At 44.5% G+C, this 24,674-nt stretch overlaps 1 protein-coding gene across 1 annotated transcript; it reads left to right on the top strand.

Moving 5' to 3' along the window:
* The first annotated feature begins 248 nt into the window (after nt 1-248).
* Nucleotides 249-24,148, top strand: SRPX (sushi repeat containing protein X-linked). Its single transcript, XM_054165736.1, has 10 exons — nt 249-258; nt 376-435; nt 5,504-5,695; nt 7,278-7,454; nt 13,014-13,140; nt 16,487-16,608; nt 17,511-17,690; nt 18,691-18,824; nt 20,413-20,534; nt 23,624-24,148. Exons 1-10 carry the CDS (start codon nt 249-251, stop codon nt 23,802-23,804), a joined length of 1,305 nt encoding a protein of 434 aa, XP_054021711.1. The 3' UTR covers nt 23,805-24,148.
* Nucleotides 24,149-24,674: the final 526 nt, after the last annotated feature.

Here is a 24,674-nt window from a genome sequence, read left to right as displayed (position 1 = left end):
ACTTTATAGTGAAACCTTCCATGTGCCCCTTCATTTGTACCTCCTCTGCTCAACAGATCAACTTTGTGGTAGATGGGCTTTCCATAACAGTGGAGCTTTGGCTTGACATGTTCAAGGTGGCACTGCACAACGTTGCTCAAGGAGGAGGAAGAGAGATTTACTGTTGATTTATCCAATCAATCTGCCCCTTCCAAACTCACTATAAACTGGGTCTGCTGTGTAGCTGAGCTTCAGAGACGCCTGTGCTGATGGCATTGAGTAGATCATTGCATCCTAATCTTGCATGTCTTTTTTTTTGGCAAAGCTTTCTTTAATTCTTAATTTATATTTCCTTTCTTGCTGCAGTGTTTTTTTTTCCTCTGTTTTGTGTTGTAGGATCGGGATATTCACCCCTTGAAGATGACGAAGATGTGTATGCACGCAATAGATACAAAGGTGAAGATGTGTATGCACGCAGTAGATACAAAGGTGAATGCTTTGCTTATGTGCTAAAACCAAGTTCAGCTGGGTGCTGAGAGAAAGCTTTAATTCTTTTTCATGGATTATAAAGTCTTGGTAATCCATCTCCATAGGTTATGGGGCTTTATCTTGCATGGATTTTTAGATTGAGTTTTAATACCTACTTTTTTTTTTTTAACAATGGAAATTAGACCAAGTGTTGATCACCACTCTTACACACCTGAGGAGTAAGTAACCTTTGCACTGCCTTTGCTCTTGAAAAATTAGGTTGTTAAATCATGAAAATCTAGCAAGAGCTTCTCTTTGTTCTTCATACATCCTAACAAAACCATCAACGATAAGCTGACTGGAATCCCAAGCTTGCTGATGGTAATGTATAGAAGTACATGCAAGAGAACTGGATTTTCATGACTTCATGATGGTCACATTTCAGGCTAACCTGCTACCTGAAATGCCAAGCAAAGTGTGCATTTCAAAACCAAGTTATGTAGATGGATGAAGGAGTGAATGGACTGCCACATTTATAAAGCAAATCAAAGGTTTTTTCCCTGTGCTGGAAGATTTTGCCATTCATCAACATTGAGAAGGTTTTGGCTGCTACCAGTAAATCTTTCATTTACTATGTCCCATTTTCTTCAGCTTCAGTACCCCTCTCCTGTGCCAAAAATCCCTCAGGAGCCTACACAGTAAGGAAATGCTGTGTTTAATTAATTGCTTTAAATGGTAACTGTGCTTCTTTTTCAGTAAACTCATCTGTGGACACACTAGACTTGTACTGTAATAATGGTGATTACTTGAAAATACTGGGTGTTGGTGGGTACATTATTGATACCCTGCAAACAATCAATAGGCCTTAAGAGAGGTAAGTTATAAACTTAGACACTTAGGAACAACAAAGAGGAAAGCACAGATGCTGTGGTTATATTACTGTTTTCATAAAGGTCTTCCTAAGGTTCCTTCCACTTAGGTATAAAATTTTGCTTTCAAACCCATGTAGACATGTTTCCCTCAAAGCTTTATTTGGGTAAACTCACTTTTCTTTGCCTTTTAATGTTAGCCTTCTGCAGACACACAAAGAGTTCTAGGCATCATGAAGCTAAATCAATGCCAGTTCATGCCAGGGAAGGAGAGCAGTTGAAATGCAGAGTCTGCATAAATTCCTTTTACATGGTGATCCAAAATGGATTATACTCATGTCAGCTAAAATGTCACCAGGCTAGGTGAAACATAATGACTCATTGAAGCAGATATTAAAAACTACCCTGAGTTTGGAAGCACTTCTGCCAAGTGTTGAAGATCAGACAATGTGAATCTAAGAGTATAAAGTGTTGGAGTAGAAAAGGCTGGCTCTTCATTAGCATACTTATTTAAGTAGGTATTGGGGGGGAAAGGGTGGAGAAAGACAAAGCAAGGGCTGATTAGCTGTGTTCAGAGCTTCTCCTTATGTGGAGGCCAGCATTTTGAGTAAGGCTCCTTGCTCAGCAAGTAAAACTTTCCAGCAGCAAATAACTAAGTGAATTTTCTGAACTAATTTTAACGGGTGGGCACTTTTTTCTTTGTACACATGCCCACTAAACAATGCATGTGAGAGCACACGCTTGTCCTCTGTCGTTTACTGGCGGGGAGGAGGGGGAAATCAACCTTCCAAACTCTTTTGTATTCCTGTGGATGTTTTTCAACTTGCTGGGCTTTCCAGAGAAACATCACTGAGACTTTGTGCCCACGGCATTTTTAAAGAGTTTTTGCTTTCCTCCCTGATGAACCCTTAGCTCTGTTTGGTGTACCAGCGAGCAACAGCACAGCTGCTCATTTTGCATGCTGCTTGTGAAGGGGATGCTCATCTGAGGCTGGTGTTTAAACAGGACTGAGTGGTTAGGGGCAAAAAGCTATGCTCTAGAAAATGTTTTCCTTCCTGCTGTTTGACATAGCTGTCTCATTGTATTTGATGAGGAAGGGCTTCCCAAATAGAGCAGTCCCTGTGTTTATCACAGCACTTTAGTGCCACTCTCTGATGATCTTCATTCCTAGCGTTTTCTCAAGTAACTGCAATGATCAGGCAGTGGCTTCGGCACTTTCTGATTGCTGCCTGTTTCCTGGCGGTTTCAAACACAGGATTGAGTCTCTGAAGTGTTTTTCTACTAAGTGATAGATACTGCAGGCTATTGCATCACTGAGGAATGGTGCATACTTTTTAATTAAACTAAAATCCCACATAGGCTCTGATACCTAGAACCTCAAATTTCGGTTAGGTGAACAGAGCCCAGCATAGATGGCAGAGGTCCACAACAGGTGCTTGGGAAACATGTTCCCAAAGCCTTCAGAAACACAGCTGATCGTCTCTCGAGGCAGGGAACAGGTTGTGTGACCTCTCAGGGCCCCACCCAACCCTTATAATCCATAAATACCCCACGTGGCTGCTTAGCCTTTGAGAAACATTGTGTGCCTTCACTTAAAAATAGACTTTGATCTAAAACTTTGTTACATTGTTTGATGTACTTTCAAGCACATCAGCTTTGAAAACACCCCAGCTAGCTTTAAGTGGTATCAGTTGGTCTAAACTCAGGTATTTTCCCCTCTTACAAAGGCTGCTTCACCCACTTTCTCCTAATCACATTCAGTTCTGAAGAGTAGTAACGTTTAGATCAAACAGATGTTCTTCCTAAGATCTTCAAGCATTTAGAAGCATGCCTGCTTTTGTTTTCCTTTGTCAGTATCATTTAGTCCAGTAAAACACGCATTACTCCTCCCTAGGAGCCTTGCTTTGTTTCTCTCTCTAGACCACCTTAGCTGCAACAATACTGCAGGAGGGGCTTTTCCAGGATTCTGTTTGTGCATTAAGCTGCATTTGTTGGCTGTTAGGCCCTTAGAAAGTGTAGCTGTTTACTCACAAACATGTTTGTACAGCCACAAACTTTTGCAGGAGAACTCAGGTGATTTGCAATTCCCAAACCAGCTGCTTTGTCTTTTTTACTTTGTTTCCTTAGCCTCTTGATCTCCTTGCAAAGTATATTTCTCCACACACTTTACAAAGGAAATCACCCACCTGAGTTTGTGCCTTATAGATGTGGAAAACCTGAGACATAAGTCACAGAATGTTAGGGGCTGGAAGGGACCTCAACAGATCATCCAGTCCAGCGCCCCCTGCCAGAGCAGGATCACCTATACCAGATCACACAGGAATGCATCCAGGCAGGTTTTGAATGTCTCCAGAGAAGGAGACTCCACCACCTCTCTGGGCAGCCTGTTCCAGTGCTCTGTCATCCTCACAGGGACAAAGTTTTTCCTTATGTTCACGTGGAACCTCCTCTGCTCCAGCTTGCACCCAGTGCCCATTGTCCTATCATTGGACATCACTGAGAAGAGCCTGGCTGTGTCCTCCTGACACTCACCCTTCACATATTTATAAACACTGATGAGGTCACCTCTCAGTCTCCTTCTTTCCAAGCTAGAGCCCCAGCTCCCTCAGCCTTTCCTCATAAGGAGGATGTTCCACTCCTTTAATCACCTTTGTGGCTTTGTGATGGACTCTTTCAAGCAGTTCCCTGAGGCCCTTCTTGAGCTGAGGGGGTGAGAACTGGACACAATATACCACATGAGGCCTCATCAGGGCAGGGTAGAAGGGGAATAGAACCACTCTTGACCTATTAACCACACCCCTTCTAATACACCCCCGGATACCATTGGCCTTCTTGGCCACAAGGGCACACTGCTGGGTCATTGTCATCCTTCTGTCCACCAGGACCCCCAGGGCCCTTTGCTCTGCTCTCCAACAGAACAGTCCCCAACCTGTACCTTAAAGTGAATTACTGAGTCCATCCAGGAGCAACTAGAAGATGGTTCTCATATTTCAGGTTACAATTCCGTGATAATGGGGGAAAGGTAGTCCTTCTCCACCCATCTTGTGAAGTACAACACGCTAAGTGCAGACCTCTGAGAACTTTTAGAACTGAATTTAAGTGTACAGCTTGGGTTCCCATTTCTGGCTGTGTGCTCAGTATATAGTATATTTGTGAATGAATGTTGACACCCTCTGAAAGGTTGGACAGTAGTAAATGTAATGGTTTGTGCTGTCAATCATATGTATTAAGCCCTGAATGCATGTTACCCTTGGAAGCTACTACCAACAAGAGGGGAATAAGGTCAGATCTTTATCAACAGTGCTTCACTTGGTCTGTTGGAGTGGACACTTGCCTTCAGGTTTAATCATGGCACTGGTATTGTGGGCATTTGCTGCTAGAAGGCTATTTTGTTGGCAATACAAAGAGCATCTGAAGGTTTCAGTGTGGCACTGCACAACTGCTGAGAACAGTGCAGCAGCTGTTGTACTTGCACACTTCACAAGTGCCAGTTCAGCCTTAATCCCGAGTCCTAACTTGGAAAGTAACTGGAGCTGTACTCAAACCCTGAATGGTTGTTCTGACACATGGAAGATGATTACAGACAGGCTTGGCATACTGGCAGTGTGACACTTAGGGAAGTCGCATCCTTACTAGCTATGGGAGAGCTTGAACTATCAGAGAGCAGCCTATGCTGCACTTAGAGAAGATTTTTCTAGTTTTGTTTTAAATGGGCAGTGAGAGAGCTAAATGTGAAGATTGCAACTACAGCTAGACCAAAGGTGTTCCTAATGCAAATGCCTGTTACCAAAGAGAAGTTAGGTGGATTCATTTAAAAAGCAAAAAATAGGGGGGAAAAAAGGTCCATTTACCACCAGACTGTCCACATGGTGGCACACTTATTCCATGGACCAAAAAATACCCAGACCCAAAGCAGGAACAAACCCCCCACTCCCATGGCTGGAGTCCAATGTTTGTGATTAAAAAGCAGCTGCCAGTCTTCAAAGGGCTGGCCTTCTGGTGTGTGAGACTTAGTGCACCTTACTGTGCTGTTAATTCCCTACTATCAGGATTGGTGTCTTTTTAAATAAGCCCTCTTTTTCCAGTTCTTCTCAGTGACTTTGAATCAAGTAAGTGGTTTTTATGTCTACATTTTGCAAATCACAGTGATTGTTGTTGTTTGTTGCTGTTGCTGTTCTTTGTGCTAGAAGCTCCCTGGTGCTCCTCCATTGTGGTGAGACATGGCAGTGCACACTGTAGGACACCTCGAGGGGATTATTACACGAATGCATTGGGGACAAGATGTGATATTCACTGTCACAAAGGCTACGAACTGCATGGCCCTCAGCAGCTAATTTGTCAGCCAAGCAAACGCTGGTCTGGGAAAGTGCTGTGCAAACGTAAGTAGCTGTGGAATCTCTGTGTGTGGCTTGCCCCTCAGGTTCAGCAGACAATAAGCTTTATTTGCCCTTGAACCTTTGATACTGGGATTATTAATTGCATTTTAAAGATTGACAGTGTACTTGGATATGTGTACAGACTTTTGTTACAGTGGTACCTGGAATGATAAGTGTCATGAGTGGCACAAATACTCTTGGCCCCAGGACAAAGATAGGCAACAATTTCTGAGCGTGGAATTGTGATTTGTGGGAATAATTTTGTGATAAAGCTGCTTTAAGACATTGTCCATCTTGGATTTTGTAAGCTGGCACAATTTGTATCAGGTGTCTAAGTGGGCTCTTGCAGTAAGATATTTTCTAAGAGATGGCCCACCTCAAATACTGTGTCCAGTTCTGCTGTCCCCACCATAAGAAGGACACCCAGCTGTTGGATTGAGTCCAGAGGAGGGCCACAAAGATGATCCAAGGGCTGGAGCACCTGTGCTGTGAGGACAGGCTGTGAGGGAGCTGGGGTTGTTCAGTCTAGAGAAGACTCTGGGAGAAACCTTCCGGCTGCTTTCCAATGCCTGAAGGGATCCTATAAGGAAGGCTGGAGAGGGATCTTTCATAAGGGTGTCTAGCAATAGGACTAGGGGGAATGGTTTTAAGCTGAGTAAGAGTAGGTTTAGGCTGGGCTCAGGTGAACCTCACAAGATTCAACAAGAGCAAGTGCAAGATTCTGCGCCTGGGCTGGAACAGTCCTCGTTATGAATACAAACTGGGGGATGAGGTGTTAGAAAGCTGCCCTGTGGAGAAGAATTTGGGGGTTATGATGGCTGAGAAGCTGGACATGAGCAGGCAGTGTGCACTTGCAGCCCAGGAGGCAAATCACATCCTGGGCTGCATCAAAAGAAGCAATGCCAGCAGATCCAGAGGAGTGATTCTGCCACTTTGCTCTGCTCTGGTGAGACCTCACCTGGAGTACTGTGTACAGGTCTGGAGCCCTCAATATAGGAAGGACACAAACCTGATGGAGAGAGTTTAGAGAAGGGCCATGAAAATGATCAGGGGGTTGGAGCACCTCTGCTGTGAGGAGAGGCTGAGGGAGCTGGAGTTGTGCAGACTGGAAAAAAGAAGGCTTTGGGGAGACCTAATAACAACCTTCCAGTATCTGAAGGGGGCCTACAAGAAGGCTGGAGAGAGGCTGTTTACAAGGGCCTCTGGGGATAGGATGAGGGGCAATGGCTCCAAACTAGAGAAGGGCAGATTTAGATTGGATATCAGGAAGGAGTTCTTCACTACGAGGGTGGTGGCACACTGGAACAGGTTGCCCAGGGAGGTGGCTGAGGCCCCTTCCCTGGAGATACTCAAGGAGAGGCTTGACAAGGCCCTGGGCATGTCCCTGCTGACTGTGGGGTGGTCAGACTGGATGACTTTGGAGGTCCCTTCCAGCCTGGACCATTCTATGAAAAACCTCTGTGGAATGTGACTTTCTCCCACTCATCATCTGTCAGCTGCATCCCTATTTCTGTGGTGTACCCTACATTCACATTAATCTGAAAGGGAATAAGAGGTATCTAGGAATCTTTACTTTCCCTTCCAGACAAGCGGTGCCCAGCCCTGTCCATGCCAGCCAATGGGGGCTTCAAGTGTTTGGATGGTGCCTACTTTGGCTCGAGGTGTGAGTACTACTGTTCACCAGGATACCAGCTGAAAGGTGACCGTATCGTAGTGTGCCAGGACAACAAAGCTTGGAGTGCCCCTCCAGCATCCTGTGTTGGTAAGTAGCATGGTAGGTCTGCAATACACCTTGAGTTACATGCTGGTGTCCACATCGTTCAGATGAAATCCAAAAGGGTTTTTTTTAATCCAGTTCTTGGGAGAAAGAAGCAACTCTCCTTCTTTTGAGGAAGCAGAGGACAGTTTTTCAAGTGCGGTCACTTGGTACTTTCAGTCCCACCTGGCTGCCTTCCTTACCCAAGCTTATCAGTGGTTATGACTTTAATGAAGGTGAGGCTGGTGTACATGGACAGTGCTTTGCAATGCTTATAATGGCCTTTGCTGATCTCCTGGGTGACTCCTTGGTAGTCTGTAATTACTGTGCTGCTCTTGTAGCCTGTTCTGTGTGTTGCAGTCTCTCTTGCTGTCTGCAACTTAATTACAAAACAGCTTTGAAACTAAGCCCTTTGTCTGACCTCCTCTATTGCCTTTCTTTCTTGGGATCACGGTTTCCAACTGTGCCCAGGCAATGTGCATGGATTGTAGTTACCAGCATGGTTGTGGTGAGCTAAACTAAATTTCAGCCACGTTAGTTCTGAATTAGAGCTGAATTTCAGTTCACATTGGTAATGCCAGCAATTGTCATTACATAATGGTCTCCTGGGAGATGGAATAATTGTTTTTATATAAATAGATCAAAAGAGAGAGAAATATTGAGATTTAGCTTTCCTTCATTCTAATGAGATTTCAGCAGATGGTGAAGTCTCAGCTGCTGCTCTTGTTTCTGGGAAGTCGCTAGTAAAAGGTTCAGCAGCCACTGACAAAGGGAGGTATTTTTTGGCCATCTGAATTGACTTACTGCTAGTTTAAGCTTGTGGGTGGTAGAGTATTTTTGCTCAGTGTTTTCTGTCTTGGTTTTCGTCAGAGTGCCTGTGGCTCAGCGTAGGTTGACAGCGGCTTTGGAGTCTCTCCACTGTGGCCTGATATTTGTAGAATTGTGTTCAGGTTTCCTGTTGCTGGGTGTTGTACAAATGTAGAAATGAGCCTGCTACTTAGGTCTAGACTGTTTGTGGTATCTCTTGTTTTTATTTACAAAACCAAGCCTTGTCCTCAATGGTGTGGGCAGAGGAAGAAAAACAAAACCTTTTAGGTTTGGGAATGATAAAATGCTGTCCTCTGTGCTCCTGGCACTTTTCAGAACCTCATGTTTGCAGTGACAGGGTGCTTATTACAGAAAATGCTGTCTGCAGAGTAGAGTAAGCAAGTATGTCTTAAGCAAAAAAGAGGCTAAGTTAACACTAACACACTTTTTGATAGCCAAAAGCATAGACTCGTAGAATTGTCTGTGTTGGAAGGGACCTCCAAAGGTCATCTAGTCCAACCCCCTCTGCAGTAAGCAGGGACATCCTCCACTAGAGCAGGTTGCCCAGAGCCCTGTCAAGCCTCACCTTGAATATCTCCAGGGATGAGGCCCCAGCCACCTCCCCAGGCAAACTGCTTCAGTGTTACACAACCCTCATGGTGTGGAACTTGTTCCTAACATCCAGTCTAAATCTACTGTTCTCTAAAGACTCTGGGGGAGACCTAATAATAACCTTCTGGAACCTGAAGGGGTCCTACAAGAGGGACTGTTTACAAAGGCCTGTGGTGATAGGATGAGGGGTGACAGCTTCAGACTAGAGAAGAGCAGATTTAGATTGAGTATTAGGAACAAGTTCTTTACCATGAAGTTAGTGGGACACTGGAACAGGTTGCCCAGGGAGCTAGTTGAGGCCCCGTCCCTGACTATATCCAAGCTCAGACTGGGACAAGGCTCTGAGCAGCCTGATCTGTTGGAGGATGTCCCTGCTCACTTCAGGGGGGTTGGACTAGATGACCTTTGGAGGTCCCTTCTGATTGAAACCACTCTGATTCTTTGCTGACCTCCTGATGCCATGGCCTGCAATGCTGCTTCCCTTCCTGCAGCCCGAGTACCAGCTGCTGCTGCCAAGTAGCCAAGAGAAGCAACAACTTACAAGAATGTGGCTGAACAGTGTCAGGTTTTTAAATGAAAATTGAGTTTCTCTGCATGGGATTTAAGCCTTGCAGGCAAGATTCACCGGTTTAATACACAGCCCTGCTAAACAGCTTAAATAAATCTGTTTGGCTTTTCATCGGTCTTCCCGCAGTGACGCTGTGGTAAGACCAGCCACAGGGGTCAGGCACCCTGCAACATGTCCTAGCTCCAGCTCTGCCCAGCAAGAGAATCTGACTGGTGCTTACAGGATAAATTTTCCCTCTAATGAAACCTCCCCAGCAGTCAGCAGTCTTGTGGGTTCCTCTAGTGGGATTTGTTTTGGAACCAGTTTGGCTTTTTGACCTGGATGTGGGAACCTTGTCGTTATGTATTTTACTAAAGGCTTTCTGGGGGGTTGTGTTTCACTTTTGTCACTTGTGCATTTGCCTGCAGGTACTCTGATCACCTTCTCTGCATTTAATTTTTAGACCTCTCTTTTTTTTCTGCCATGCTGTTGCCAAGGTGTTGTGACACCTTCCTCTGCTCTTCATGGGACATCGTTCCCTGAGCAAAGAAAAACGCTTGCTGCTTTGCTTCCCACCAAGGGACCACAGCTCCAGCCACCCTGGGTCCCCTTGCAGCCCAGGCAATACTTAAGAAGCTCCACTAATGCAGGCTGAAGGATACTGCAAGCAGCATCATGGGGAAGGTGCTTGTGAGAGCAGAAGCACTTTTGCCTGTCCATTATTATGTGGTAGATTGGCTGCAGCTTTGCACAAAGGGCACAAAGAAAGAGACCTGAGCGTTCTTGGGTTTAACACATCCCAGTGGCCACTGGAGTTGTAGAGCCTCTTTGGTAGACATCTGCTTTCTCTTGTTCTGTTTCAAAACAGATTTTTCTGGTAGGGTTCATTTAGTGCCTGATGAATGCTAAGAGACAGCTGAAGTGACCAAAGAAAATACCCTTTCCAGGAAAAGTCCAGCTATAAAGGCTGCCTGGCTGCTGGGTGAGTTGGTTCTTACAGTAACAGCATTGTTTGTCTTTATGATGTGGAAACCCAAGCCCGTTTGTACCAAGCAGTCTTCCCTGTGCTAAATAGCATAATGAGCTTTCTGATTAGTTAAGTGTTTAAAACACTAGGCCCTTAACTGCAGTTCTGTCTTTTATTCCAGCTTAATGTTTATTTAATGTATACAGCCCATAGCACAGGGGTGAGCTGTTGCCACAGTAAACTAATCAAAGCCAGAAGCACCCTTGGTGAGACTGGGTTATTTCCTACGCTAATTCAGCTGCACTGAGTTGTGTAGAGGAAGGCAGAGAGCTACAGCAGGTTTCCACGCATAACAGGAAGGTGTTCTAAACATAAGGAGGTGAATAAGAAACATGAGGACAGGAGAAGAAATGCTCCTGACAAGTTAAACATGCTTGCAAAATGTACCTAGTCTGCTATTTGTTTTTTATTAGCTGTAAAGCATTGCTATCAGAATTGCTTGAAAAGAACCAAATGCAAAATGACTGCATCAGGCTTCTGTTTCTCTTTTTGCCATTACTGCAGGAAGAAAACCCCCATATGTTGTAACATGCAAAGTTATCATGCAGAGAACAAGTTTGGTGTGCTTTACAGATGTTTTTAATCACAATACCTACTGCACAGCTGAACAAAGAGAGGAATAGCAGATAAGCAGGACATCCAGGCTCCCTGAGTACGATCTTGAGCACCCCTTCTTAGAGTTTAAAGCTAAATAATGTCCAATTGTTGATACTGCTTTTTAACTATGAACTCTGCAAAGAGATTTACAGTAACTCCTTGTCCCTGTTTGAGCTGGTTGCCCTTAAGAAAGCCACAAAGTTGCAGTCCTCCAGGAGGTGTACCAGAATGTGTAATATTTGCATTTCCTCCCGTGAATCCTGCATCTCTCTACATTTGGCTGCAAAGTTATTGCCTTTCTCTTTCTTGCCTTTCTCATCCCTGGAGGCAGTGAGCTACCTTACCTGGTGTGGGGGGAGTGTGGCAGTTTTAGGCTGATGCCTAGAAAATATTCCACAGAATGTAAATAAATTACCGTTCGATGTAGAAAGGAAAATAATGATAAGGTCTAAATAATCCCTTGGTCAGATTGCTCACATAAAAGTTAGTTTGGTAAACTAATTTTCTCTCTCTTCAACTTCTTTGCTCTAGCTGCTGCTTCTGCTAGCTTGCTGACCTTGGCTGTGTTCTTGTTGTGGCTAAGTACTGACTTGGCTAAGTCTTAACAAAGCTACTCTTTGTTCTCTCTCTCTTTTACCTTGTATAAGGTGAGGGAAAGGAACAGGACGGAAGCTGTTGGTAGCCCCTTGGTTTTGTCCAGGGGGGTTCTTGTGTTGTTTATAAATTGTAAATACCTGCAAATATTGTGTATTTTGTACATATTCATTGCATTCCATGTTTCTAGATTGTAGTTGTGCTCGTAAATGCAGCTTCATTGGCTTTCAACTGAGCTGGTCTGGCAATTTTACGCTGGGGAGTAGTTTCAACCCACCACAGAGAGGATGGTTCCAGTCTTATCTGTGGCTTTCAAGGCCTGACTAATTTTTACTGTACCATTTTGGCCTGTGGAGGTCTAATGCCAGGGACTAAGGAAAGACAGTTTCAGACCTGGCCAGTCTGAATCCAGTCTAGCAATAGGGGGAGAGATGTGTATTGGGTGTTGGAGAAAGAGCCCTGGGACATATGGTAAACCCCAGGTAAAGAGAAAAGAAGTACTGGGCTTTTGGTATGATTTGGTGGAGATTTTGTGTGACGCTTTTGGCTTAACGAGCTTCTATGTTAAACCCAGAGTATGTATTCCTTTGTATTTCATATGCTTTGCTATGCTTACCACTAAGCAGTGTTCCATTGTAGTATTGTAGCTTGTGAATAGATTTTTCCATTTAAACTTTCCAGTACTCCAATCACAGAAGCACAGAAACATTCAGGTTGGTAAAAGACCCTTGAGATCACCAAGTCCAACCATTAACCCTACTCTACAAGGTTCACCCCTAAACCATATCCCCAAGCACCACATCCAAACCACCTTTAAACACATCCAGGGCTGGTGACTCAACCACCTCCCTGGGCAGCACATTCCAATGCCTGAACACTCTTGCTGTGAAAATTTTTTCCTAATGTCCAGTCTAAACCTACCCAGTTGTAGCTTGAGGCCATTCCGTCTTGTTCTATCACTAATTACCTGTGAGAAGAGACCAGCACCAGCCTCTCCACTATGTCCTTTCAGGTAGTTGTAGAGAGCCTCCTCTTTTCCAAACTAAACAGCCCCAGCTCCCTCAGTCACTCTTCATAAGATTCATTCTCCAGGCCCCTCACCAACTTTGTTGCCCTCCTCTGCACTGGCTCCAGCACAATCCTTTGTGTGAAGCAGTTTTCTTTTGCCCCAGGGCATTACTAATAATTACTCTTTTCTATGAGGTGGTGTTGATTGTCATCATCTCTACAAAGAGGTGAGAAGTGTACATGCCTTGGCTGGGATGGCTCCAATGTTGAGGAGGCCATCTGAAGGTGGTCTTAGGTTATGCTGACAGCAGGGCAAAAGCTGTAATGAAAATGCACAGCTGTAACAGTTGCACTGTGACATTTATTTCCACAGATACTGAACCTCCAAGGATCCAGTGCCCGAGTGTGAAGGAGAAAGCTGCAGAGCCCAACAAGCTGACTGCCAAAGTGTTCTGGGACACCCCTGAGGGACGGGACACTGCTGACGGGATTCTGACAGAGTAGGTGCAAATCTGCAGAGGTTTGCATTTTCTTCTTTTTATTCCTGGGATCCTTGGTTGGTAATTCAGCTGATGAGGGTGTCTAGGTGCCCTCTCCCCCTTAATTCATCCAAGATGCTTATTTGTAGCTTGTGTGTGTCACTGGCCTGTAAAGAATTACAGGTTTAACTGAAAAAGCTGACTACTTGAAGGTGAATCATTCATAACCTAGATTCTGCTTGAAGGGTAGCAGGTTGTTGTGGTTATGGAGCAAACAATAAATATGAATTGAATAGAATAGAATAGACCAGACCAGGTTGGAAAAGACCTTTGAGATCATCAAGTCCAACCTATCACCTAACACCATCTAATCAACTAAACCATGGCACCAAGCGCCCCATCCAGTCTCTTCTTAAACACCTCCAGTGATGGTGGACCCACCACCTCCCTGGGAAGCCCATTCCAATGGCCAGTCACTGCTATCCCAGCATGCTGCAGTTACCTTTATAGTGATGCTTCTCATCTGATGAAAATTTGTTGGCTTTAGACGTTGAATTTAAACTTAACACTTCCTTCAAAATTTCCTTGTCAATTTTTCCAGTTCCACAGTCACATTTTCCAGAAGAGCAAGGTGTACCACTGATGGTACCACTGTCTGAATTTTCCACATCTTTACCACACAGGATTTATGTCAATCTAGATGATTGGAATGGTAAGAGTACAGAAAATCTGCTTCTTTCAGTAAGCAAGTTACATCTTATGGCAGTATGCTAGTGGCCTAGTTAAGCACAAAAGCTCCACATGATCACCTCAGAGGTGTTTACCATTTCATATGGATACAAAAAACCCCACACAACTGTTGAAAGACACAATGGCATTGCCTTTTTTATTGCTGTAGTTTTGATAGTGTTAGAAAGAACAAGTCATTGAGAGTTAGAGGTTAGAATGAATAAGACATTGAGATACTTGAACGTGTCCACAGAAGGGCAATGAGGCTGGAGAGAGCATGAGCCCTATGAGGAGAGGCTGAGGGAGCTGGGGTTGCTTAGCCTGGAGAAGAGGAGGCTCAGGGGAGACCTTATTGCTTTCTACAACTACCTGAAAGGAGGCTGTAGCCAGGTGGGGGTTGGTCTCTTCTCCCAGGCAATCAGCACCAGAACAAGAGGACACAGTCTCAGACTGCACCAGGGGAAGTTTAGGCTGGAGGTGAGGAGAAAGTTCTTCACAGAGAGAGCAATTAGCCATTGGAATGGTCTGCCCAGGGAGGTGGTGGAGTCACCATCCCTGGAAGTGTTTACAATAAAAAGGCTTGGATGTGGCACTTGGAGCCATGGTTTAGTTGTCATGAGGTGTAAGGTATTAGGTAATAGGTTGGACTTGATGATCTCTGAGGTCTTTTCCAACCTGGTTGAGTCTACAAAGACTCTATGGTTCTAAGTCATTGCATAATTTAAAACAATATTACTGTTAAGTTCTGATGTAATAATTTTATGGCATTTATCAGTATTAAAGTAAATGTTAACCTGATAAAAGCCTTGAAAAGTGTCAGAATAAAGAAAATTCAGTGTTTTTTTGAAGTAATGTGTCAGGAAAGAAAAGGGATAAAACAGAGAGGGGAATATCCCATGTAGACTTTGTCATATGAGTAACTCTCCCTGTTCCCCTGTTGAATCTGTGGAAGCTTTCCCATAAATCTATCTTTAGAAAGTCTTACTAGCTGTGATGGTTTATAGAGTGTCCAGTGCCTTCCTTAAATGCACTGGATCTTGCAAGTCCTGTGAGTAGCTCAGCTTTCCCTCAATGTAGAACTCTGTTCCACCTCACTGCTTCGCTACTGAGGATACTTTAACACGTCTGAATTCTGCTGACAGATTTACAGGATAGCCACAAATTCCAGGTGGAAGCGCTGCTGTGGATCACCACACTGCTGCTGTGACAATAAATCTCACTCTCTATTCCATTTAACACATGATTATAATCACAGGAGCAGTGCAGAGCAGTCATATGAGAGGAGAAGGCTCTGAGGAGATCTTATTGTGGCCTTCCAGTCTCTCAAGAGGGCCTACAAGAAAGCTGGTGAGGGACTTTTCAGGATGTGGGATAGTGATAGGAGCAAAACTAGAAGTGGGTAGATTCAGATTGGATGTTAGGAAGAAGCTCTTCACCATGAGGGTGGTGAGACACTGAATGGGTTGCCCAGGGAGGTGGTAGAAGCCTCATCCCTGGAAGTTTATAAGACCAGGCTGGATGGGGCTCTGAGCAACCTGATCTAGTGTGAGGTGTCCCTGCCCCTGCAGGGGAGTTGGAACTAGATGATCCCTGAAGTCCCTTCCAACCATGACAATTCTATGATTCTGTGTTCCCATTGTAAGAGGCTGCTGGATCCGGGTTACACTGCAGTCCCGACAGTGGATTGCTCAGGATACAAAATGAGGGAAGATCAATCTCCACTTTTCCTTTAAAAGAAAAGGAAGCACAAGAAAGCTTTTGGACATAATGCTTAGTGTGATGGTTTGGCCCTGGCTGGGGGCCAGATGCCCACCAAAGGTGCTCTATCACTCCCCTTCTTAGATGGACAGGGGAGAGGGGAAAACATAACAAAAGCCAGTAATAAAATAGAAGCAAATTAATAGCAATGATAAGCAAAGTGATAGACTGTGTGGAAGTGAAAGCAGAGAGAGAGAGATGTTAGTCTCTACTTCCCATCATGAGACGGTGGTCAGTCTCGGGAAGCAGGGCTCTCTGCGTGCAATGGTTCTTCTGAAGGATGAGCACCATGGACAGGTATCCACACCACTTCCTTCTTTCACTTCATTCTTGTGTCTGAGCTGATGTCATGTGGCATGGAATACCCCTTTGGCCAGTCTGGGTCAGCTGGCTCAGCTGTGTCCCCTCCCAAGATCTTGCCCACCACTCAGACTCTCGGGGTGGGGAAATGTTGGGAAAAAGCAGCCTGGATAGTTGTTGAGCATAGCCAGAACACTGCTGGGTTATCAACCACTGCTGCAAAACACAGCACTAGAAGGATGCTTTGAGGAGAATCAACTCCAGCTCAGCCAACCCCAGTACACTTGGCTACACTATAGCCTGTCATGTAGGAAGCAGGCAGGCTGTGTCCACTCTGCCTCCCTTGCCTCAGCAGGGTGGGATCCTTTTGTATGACTCCAGGGTGGGCTGTTAGTAGCAAGATAAATAGTCTGGTTACTGCTGTCCAGCTTCTTCCTTTACTTACTTTCTGTTTCCAGTCATGCACTGCAGCCAGACAACCTTAGCATGCCACAAATGTTGCTCTTCAGGCTTTTACAGCAGTGCCAGTAGACAAATACTGAATTTATGAATGTCTGCCCTGTTTTATCTCCTGCTTCAGTGTTATTTTGAAAGGCCTGCCACCAGGGTCACATTTTCCAGAAGGTGACCACAGAATCCAATATACTGTGTATGACAGAGCTGAAAACAAAGGCACCTGCAAATTTCTTGTTAAAGTCAGAGGTAAGAATGGTGTTTTATCCTACAGATAGTCACTGAGCTGAGCCTGGTGTAATAGGCACTTTGAGAAATGTTCTCACTTCTACATCTGTCTGCATGTGCATGTGTACATAAACTGCATGCTGCTGATGAAAGGGGAGTCAGAGCCTGCAGCAGAGTGAGTGTCTGGCACTCTGAAAGTCAGGGAAGAGTTTCATGGGTTAGTCCTGCCTCCAGCTCTGCATCCTTCCCTCCTGCTGCCTTCTCCCTCACACTTAGCTTTTGAGTCATTGAAACAAGTAGGTGAAGGAGGTTTTTCAGCTGTGACTCAAACCTGCCAAGCAGTGCTGCCCTTTCACATGTCCAGATCTTGAAATCTGGAGTTGAATATAGAGATGAAACCTTTAGATTCCAACTTCAGCTGTCTTTGTGCTCCATGACCTTTTGTCACCATACACCTATGCAGAGCTTTTCCAACTTTATTGATTCTATGATTTAGATTAGATATAAGGAAGAACGCTCTCCACTGTGAGGGTGCTGAGGCACTGAAACAGCTTGCCCAGAGTAGTTGTGGATGGCCTGCCCCTGGAAGGGTTCAAGGTCAGGTGGGATGGGGCTTCTTGAGCAGCCTTCTCTAGTGGAAGGTGTCTCTGCCCATGGCAGGGGCCTTGGAACTAGAAGATCTTTAAGGTTCTTTCCAACTAAAATTGTTCTGTGATTCTGCACAACTGTATCATTTTGGTTTATATAGGAGTTAAGAGGGGTCTGTTTGGTTGGTTAAGGTTTTTATGTACCTGGCTCTAGAAATGAAACAAACATGCATATTGTCTTCTGTATTGGTATAGCAAGGGCCATGCTACCCTGGTATTACACAGGGCGATTCATGCCTTGTCTGTTGTTGGTTTTGTTTTGCCACCTGCTCAAAGTCAGGCGCTGTGTGAAATTAAACGCCCCAGATAATGGCTACATCAAGTGTTCAGGTGATGGAAATAACTATGGTGCTACCTGTGAGTTCTCCTGCATTGGTGGCTATGAGCTGCAAGGAAGCCCAGCTAGAGTGTGCCAGTACAACCTGGGTTGGTCAGGAGTGGAGCCAACCTGTGCACGTGAGTATTGCACCACTTTACCAGAAGGGCTGCCAGAGCAATGGGTTCCTGTGGCAGTGAGAATCTGGGAAAGGGCTGTATGGTAGAATACAGTTGCAAGCTTTAATGCCCTAGAGGTAAGAAACTAACATCTTTTGTCTCCTCTGCCAATTTGCACTTACAGATGAAGACTCTGCCACCTTTGGCTGCTCTTTCCTCAGAATCGATAGAGTGTTTTAGCTCAAAGCTTTCTACAACACTTCAGATTCTGGAGTCAATGCATCTTGCAGGCCAGAACAGCTTAAGATAACATTATATAGTGTGACCAGCAGGAGCAGGGAAGTCATTCTTCCCCTATACTCAGCACTGGTTAGGCCACACTTTGAGTATTGCATCCAGTTTTGGGTCCATCAGTTGCAGAAAGGTGCTGGAATGTGTCCAACAAAAAAGCATTAAGGCTGGTGAGGGGTCTGGAGCACAGCCCTGTGAGGAGAGGCTGAGGGAGTTGGGGTTGTTTAGCCTGGAGAAGAGGAAGCTCAGGAGAAATCTTATTGCTGTCTACAACTACCTGAAGGGAGGTTTAAGCTAGGTGGGGGTTGGTCTCTTCTCCCAGGCAGCCAGCACCAGAACAAGAGGACACAGTCTCAAGCTGTGCAGGGGAAAGTTTAGGTTGGATGTTAGGATGAAGTTCTTCACAGAAAGAGAGATTGGCCATTGGAATGGGCTGTCCAGGGAGGTGGTGGGGGTCAATGTCCCTGAAGGTGTTTAAGAAAAGACTGGATGAAGCACTTAGTGCCATGCTCTAGTTATTTAGTTAAGGTTGGGCGATGGGTTGGACTTGATGGTCTTGGAGGTCTCTTCCATTCTGGCTGATTCTGTGATTCTGGTAGCTTCAGTGAGGACAGTATATTTCACCCATGTCTCGTTTGTTTGTTATGATGATGCTACTAACAGTTTGTGCTTATATAAATAGGTCTGTTTTCAGCAGGCTCTCTAACTTTTGTTTGAAACTTAATTCCAGCCATGAATATTAATGTGAATGTGAGGACTGCAGCTGCACTTCTAGACCAGTTTTATGAGAAGAGGAGACTGCTAATTATTTCAACTCCTACTGCAGCCAATTTCTTCTACAGGATGCAGTTGGGAATGCTGCAGGTAAAACACATTTGGGGGGATGGTCAGTGCCACTGTTTGATACAAATCTGCAAATTGCAGCCGTCACATTGCAGCTACTGGAGGATCTGGATGAAGCAGTAGTTGTTCTGAATTAATCCTTTCTTACATGGGTTTGAACTGGAACATCTCCACAGCCTTTAATTCTGCTCCATTTCAGATGGTGCTGCTTCTGGCTGACTAGTTGGTGAATCCCAGAAAGTTCTGGCCCACTTCCATCCTCCCCAAATTAGTTTCATACTAACTTGTGATCATCCCCTAACTCAGCTCTTAAAGAAGCTGAAAAAAACTCCCAAACTACGCAGCAAACAAAGGACTGGAGACCCAGCACAGAAATACCTAAAGTGTGGTGAAGATACTGGGGTATTTCATTCCAAACCCAAAACCTAAGGTAATTGTTCTTATGTGTTGTAAATCACAGAATGTTAGGGGTTGGAAGGGACCTCAAAAGATCATCTAATCCAAACCCTTTGCCAGAGCAGGATTACCTAGAGCAGGTCACAGAGGAATGCATCCAGGTAGGTTTTGAATGTCTCCAGAGGATGCACCACAAGCTCTCTGGGCAGCCTGTTCCAGTGCTCTGTCACCCTCACAGTGAAAAGGTTTTTCCTTATTTTCATGTAGAACTTCCTAAGCTCCAGCCTGCACCTATTGCCCTGGTCCTATCATTGGGCATCACTCAGAAGATCTTGGCTCTGTCCTCCTGACACTCACCCTTCACATGTTTATAAACATGGGGTCACCCCCTTAGTCTCCTCTTCTCCAAGCTCTGAAGAGCCTCAGCTCCCTCAGCCTTTCCTCAGAAGGGAGATGTTTCACTCCCTTCATTATCTTTGTGGCTCTAAGATGGACTCTTTTAAGAAGTTAAGTGTGATGCTCCTTTTGGGTTCTTGCTGGACTCCAGAATATATCTTAGAAGGGTATCTGTGTCCTCAGAGAAAGGAGCCATTCCTTCTACCTTGCTTCTGCTTTTCACAACTGTAACAAAATTCAGTACCAGTAGTCACCGGGTATGAAGATGATGATGATGTTTTAAACTGCTGACTTAATTGTATTAAAATAAAGTTTTTCTTTTCCCCATTAGACTAACTTGGTAAGAAAACTCAATATATTGATGAAAATGAAGTAGATTCAAATATTAAATTTAATGTCTGTAGTATTTTTGCCACTGCTTGGAAGTGCTTAAAGAAGTTGGCATGAGAGAAAGCTGTCTGAAGTTGACTTGCATTTCACATACCTTGCCTTGATTGCCAAATTAGATTACTGGCATGGAGCTTGATACCCTGGCATCTTTTCATGTCATTACAAAGACAAGTTTGTATTTCTCCTAGGTGGTCTCTATGTGTTGTTTTTCTTAGAGCAGTTAAGTAACCATCACTTAACATCCCCTGGAGTCAACATCCCCTGTAGTTCTTAAAGTGAGAGTTAGAGACTCTCCAAACTCTGCTCTCATTTCAGTTTGACCATAAGAGGACTGGACTCATTATGAACACTTGCTGCATGCTCAACACAACCCCCTTTGCTCTCACTGATAACCAACACATCTCTTTCTTTTTTCTAACCTTTGCAGCCAGCTCAGTGTGGTTTGGACATCCGACACGTTACCGTAGTTGAACTGGTTGGTGTCTTCCCAGCACAGATAGGAAGGATAGGTGTAAAGCTGCTGCCCCCATCACTTGCCCTGCAACTCAGGTAATGTAAGCTCTTGCTCCTGCTGTTTGCATATCTGATGTATTGCTTTTGATTCCCTGCATCTTACTTTCTAATTATACATAATCTACTCTAATGCACTTACCTTGATGCTGGAAAAAATAGATGAGTATTGACTAGGATTAGGATTGCAATGATTTGTTTGTTCTGTAGCTGTGCAATAGCTGCTGCAAATTCATGAGTATTTGGTATTTATGAAATAAAGACCACAGACTTCAGCTTCTTTCACATTTAAATAGATCACAACTCATTTAAATGTGAAACAAGCTCAAGTCTATGCCACCCTTCCACTTAAGTGCTGTGTCTTCCTTGACCCTTTGCTGAGACTGAGTGAATTTCTGAATTCATGTGAACTGCCAGTGTATCACTTTGATCACATTGTAGCTCTATCTGTAGCTAGTCATCTGCTCCTGAAAACACTTCAAATGTGTCAGTATTTGTGCTGGAGCTGCTCTGTTGTAGTCATGACAGGCTCCGGTCCCTTCTCAAGGACAGCCTAGCAGCAGCTGCCAGCAAAGCCCCAAGTGGCAGTGACAGTTCATCATCTTCTCTCTTGCACTGCTGGTGGTTGTGGCCAGGCCAGAAAGGGAAGCTGCTCTTTGAAGTCCCACATGTGGAAATGATACAGGCAGTATTTCAAAGGAGAAATTATCTCAGGCTCCTCAGCCTGACTACAACACTCAGTGGTTTTTCTGAGGCGCCTAAACGGTTCTGACTTGATTTTGGACTGGCAGGGGGTTGATTTTTCACTTGAGAGAGAGACTTGAAGTGTCAGCATTTCCTAGGGACAGGAGGACTAAAAGAGCCAGAAGTGAAGGCCTCATTGGCAGGGAAATCAGTGGTTATTTAGGAAAAAAGTCCAGGAACAGTTTAGGCAACATCATCTGTGATATGCCTGAGGAAATGGAGCAAGTTTTAAATGGGGACAGTTAAAACACCCTTGATGAGTTAGAGAAGTTTGGGGATTTTTTTGGATTGCAAAAAATAGAAATATTTCTTCTCTATCATTCAAAAAAGTAAAAGTACTTTTACTACAGCTGAAATTATTTGTTTGTGTCTCTGTAGAAAAAATATATGCTCTGCTAACACAGGATCACAGGATGTTAGGGGTTGGAAGGGACCTCTGGAGATCATTGAGTCAACCCCCTGCCAGAGCAGGACCATAGAATCCAGCACAGGTCATACAGGAACACATCCAGACTGGTCTTGAAAACCTCCAGAGAAGGAGACTCCACAGCCCCTCTAGGGGAGCCTGTTCCAGTTCTCTGTGACCCTTACAATAAAGAAGTTCTTCCTCATGTAGTTTACGTCTATTGCCCCATGTCCTATCACAAGGAACAAATGAGAAGAGGCTGCCCCTTCCTTCCTGACACCCAGTCCCCAGATATTTGTAAACATTTATTAGATCCCTTCTCAGTCTTCTCTTCTCCAGACTAAACAGCCCCAGGGCTATCAATCTCTCCTCATAGGGCAGTGCTCCAGTCCCTTCATCATCCTTGTAGCCCTTCGTTGGACTCTCTTCAGTAGATCCCTGTCCCTCCTGTACTGGGGAGCCCAGAACTGGATGCAGTATTCAAGGTAGGGCCTTGCTAGGGCAGAGAAGAGAGAGAGGAGAGCCTCAATCTATTGGACACACTCTTCTTAATGCACCCCAGGATCCCATTGGCCTTCTTGGCCACAAGGGCACATTGCTGACCCATGGATAACTTGTTGTCCACCAGGACTCCCAGGTCTTTCTCCACAGGGCTGCTCTCCAGCAGATCACCTCCTAATCTGTACTGCTGCAGTTTATTATTCCTTCCTGGGTGCAGGACTCTGCACTTATCCTTGCTGAACCTCATACCTTGCCTAACCACTTCCAACCCCCAACCTTCAAAAGAGCTACATTTTGGAAATTGGTATGGGTTGACCTGCTCTGCACTCAGTAAAAGTTACTCTCCAATTAGATTTTGGGGTTTTTGGTTTCTCTGTTACTGAAGTGTGTGAATTATACCATTCCAGTTCTGAAAGGCACTTAAATCAAAATGAAACACACCCTTAAGCATCCTGAATAAAGAAGCTGTCCAGAATTGGCATGCAGTAAGCTAGTGAGCGCAGATACCCTAATTAAAACTTTAGAAACCTCAGAAAGTTAGCATTTGGATTTGTGAAAGATAAGCATTTTCCTTAGGTGAGATAGGGCAGAAGAGTCATGGAGTTTCCTACCATTGTATCTTAGCTTTGAACTTGATTTTGATGCTTCACATCAAAACATCCCTCCCCATGCTCTCTTCATGGCAGCTTTCCTGTCTGTCCACTGATTTCAGTTCATGGCTTCCTCAATTTCTCTTCCCCACACCACTGATATTTATTGTGTGTCTAAGGATGTCCTAGTTCATTACTCCTTCATGTAACAGATTACAAAAGTACCAAGGGTATAATTTGGGTACTGTTGCACCTCTAGAGAAGCTCAAGTGCCCCCTTTGCTACATGGAAGGGCTCTGCCAAGACTAGCAACAACTTCTGCTCTTGTAAACTGGAGTTATCACCAGATAGAGGGTGGTTATTGTTAGGAAGCAGTGAAAACTGACTCCTGTAGTGTTGCCTTGCTTTTTCTCATTGTGTTTTTACACCATTTGGCAGCCAAGAAAGGGAATGCTCCACTTGTAACTCTAGTTCTATCACAGTGGGAGTTTTTAGGCAGTGTATACAGTGCTAGGACTTGGTTTTAATCTTATGGGTTCTTTTCTCCTGCAATAGCCTGTACTATAGTACCAAGCAGAGGTCTGACATTGCCTGCAATAAGCAGAGCTTTGACAGAGCCTGTGCTATAATACCAAGCAGAGGTCTGACTGCTGTTACCCTGACCCTTCCCTAACACAGAGGTACAGCCTGCAGCACATACAGACCCCCACTCTCTTACCTGACTCCCTGTTCATAGAGCTAAAACAACACGGACCTCATATGGCCTCCTCTGCCCATCTCTGCCTTGCTCTGCTTTAGACCCAACAGGCTGTTGCTGCCATTTATCAGTTTGCAGAGGCCAAGAGACAGCTGATGGGCTTCAACAAAATGAGTTCCTTGTTTTGCAGGCTCCTGCTGAGGATCCCCCACTACAATTTCAACATCGTGGTGATGGACAAGCACGGCATGGACAAGGAACGCTATCCCTTCCCAGCAACACCAGCTGAGCTCTTTGCACTTATTGACAATTTCCCCCTGAGGAAAGAAGAGATGAAACTGCAGGCAGAAATTGGTCAGTCGTGTCCCTGATTCAGGACTGGAGGGCTTGCGAGTTGCCAGTGAATTACCTTTTTGGTTTAATCCACATCATGGTCCCCTTGGTGCTCCACAAAGCATGGCTTTTCTTAATCACTGATGTACAGATTGTTTTGTGTGTGCATTGTTAAGTCTGCCCAGCTGTGTAGCTGCTGTTTAGAGGTATGCATGATGGGGTTTGTTGTACTTTCAGCCATCTTCAGATAAATACATACATAGGATTGCCACCCAATGGAATTTCTTGTACAGAGAGGGAAGAACTGAGGCGTGTTTCTGGGAGTTTGCTTGGGATTTTTCATTCAGTGTAAAATTGGGGTTTCTTTCTTACTGTTTATGAGTTTTTGTTTGTTTTTTATTATTATTATTAATAAAATATTGTTTTGCAAACAGATAGTTGTCTAAAATTCCTCTTGGGGACAAAAGCTGATTGATTAATTCAAAAGCTGGATCAAAATACCTCTCTGCAAACCATTGTAACAGAAAGCATTAGTCTCAGAGTGAACGTGTGCAAGCAACCCATCAGTGTCTTTCACTTCCACTAATCATATGGTCAATCACAGGCAGAAAGAATAAGCCAAAGGCAATGCAAGTGCCTGTCTCCAGCAGCAGTGAGGAGAAAATAGCTGATAGTAGGACTATGGAAGTCACGACCAGCAAGGAGTATGACAAAGAAACTGAGCACTGCAGAAGATGGACAGTAAATTACCTAATGCTTGATAGAAAAATATTCTCTTACCTGGTGTGCTTCTGGTCTTTCATTTCCAAAGTGGACTTGGAGTAGCAAATTTATTTCCCTTCTTCATCTTGGAGACAGATCAGGCTGTTGGTCTGATGGCAGGGGAACATTATCCCAAGGGAGACTTC

The sequence above is a fragment of the Dryobates pubescens genome, chromosome 12 (assembly GCF_014839835.1).
Source record: "Dryobates pubescens isolate bDryPub1 chromosome 12, bDryPub1.pri, whole genome shotgun sequence".
NCBI lineage: Eukaryota > Metazoa > Chordata > Aves > Piciformes > Picidae > Dryobates > Dryobates pubescens.
This window is presented reverse-complemented; position numbering and strand designations above follow the sequence as displayed.

Excerpts from the sequence above, each read along its gene's own strand:
- SRPX (XM_054165736.1), top strand. Across the intron at positions 7,455-13,013 it reads CCCTCCAGCATCCTGTGTTG|ATACTGAACCTCCAAGGATC; the intron begins GTAAGTAGCATG and ends TTATTTCCACAG. Across the intron at positions 17,691-18,690 it reads AGTGGAGCCAACCTGTGCAC|CCATGAATATTAATGTGAAT; the intron begins GTGAGTATTGCA and ends ACTTAATTCCAG.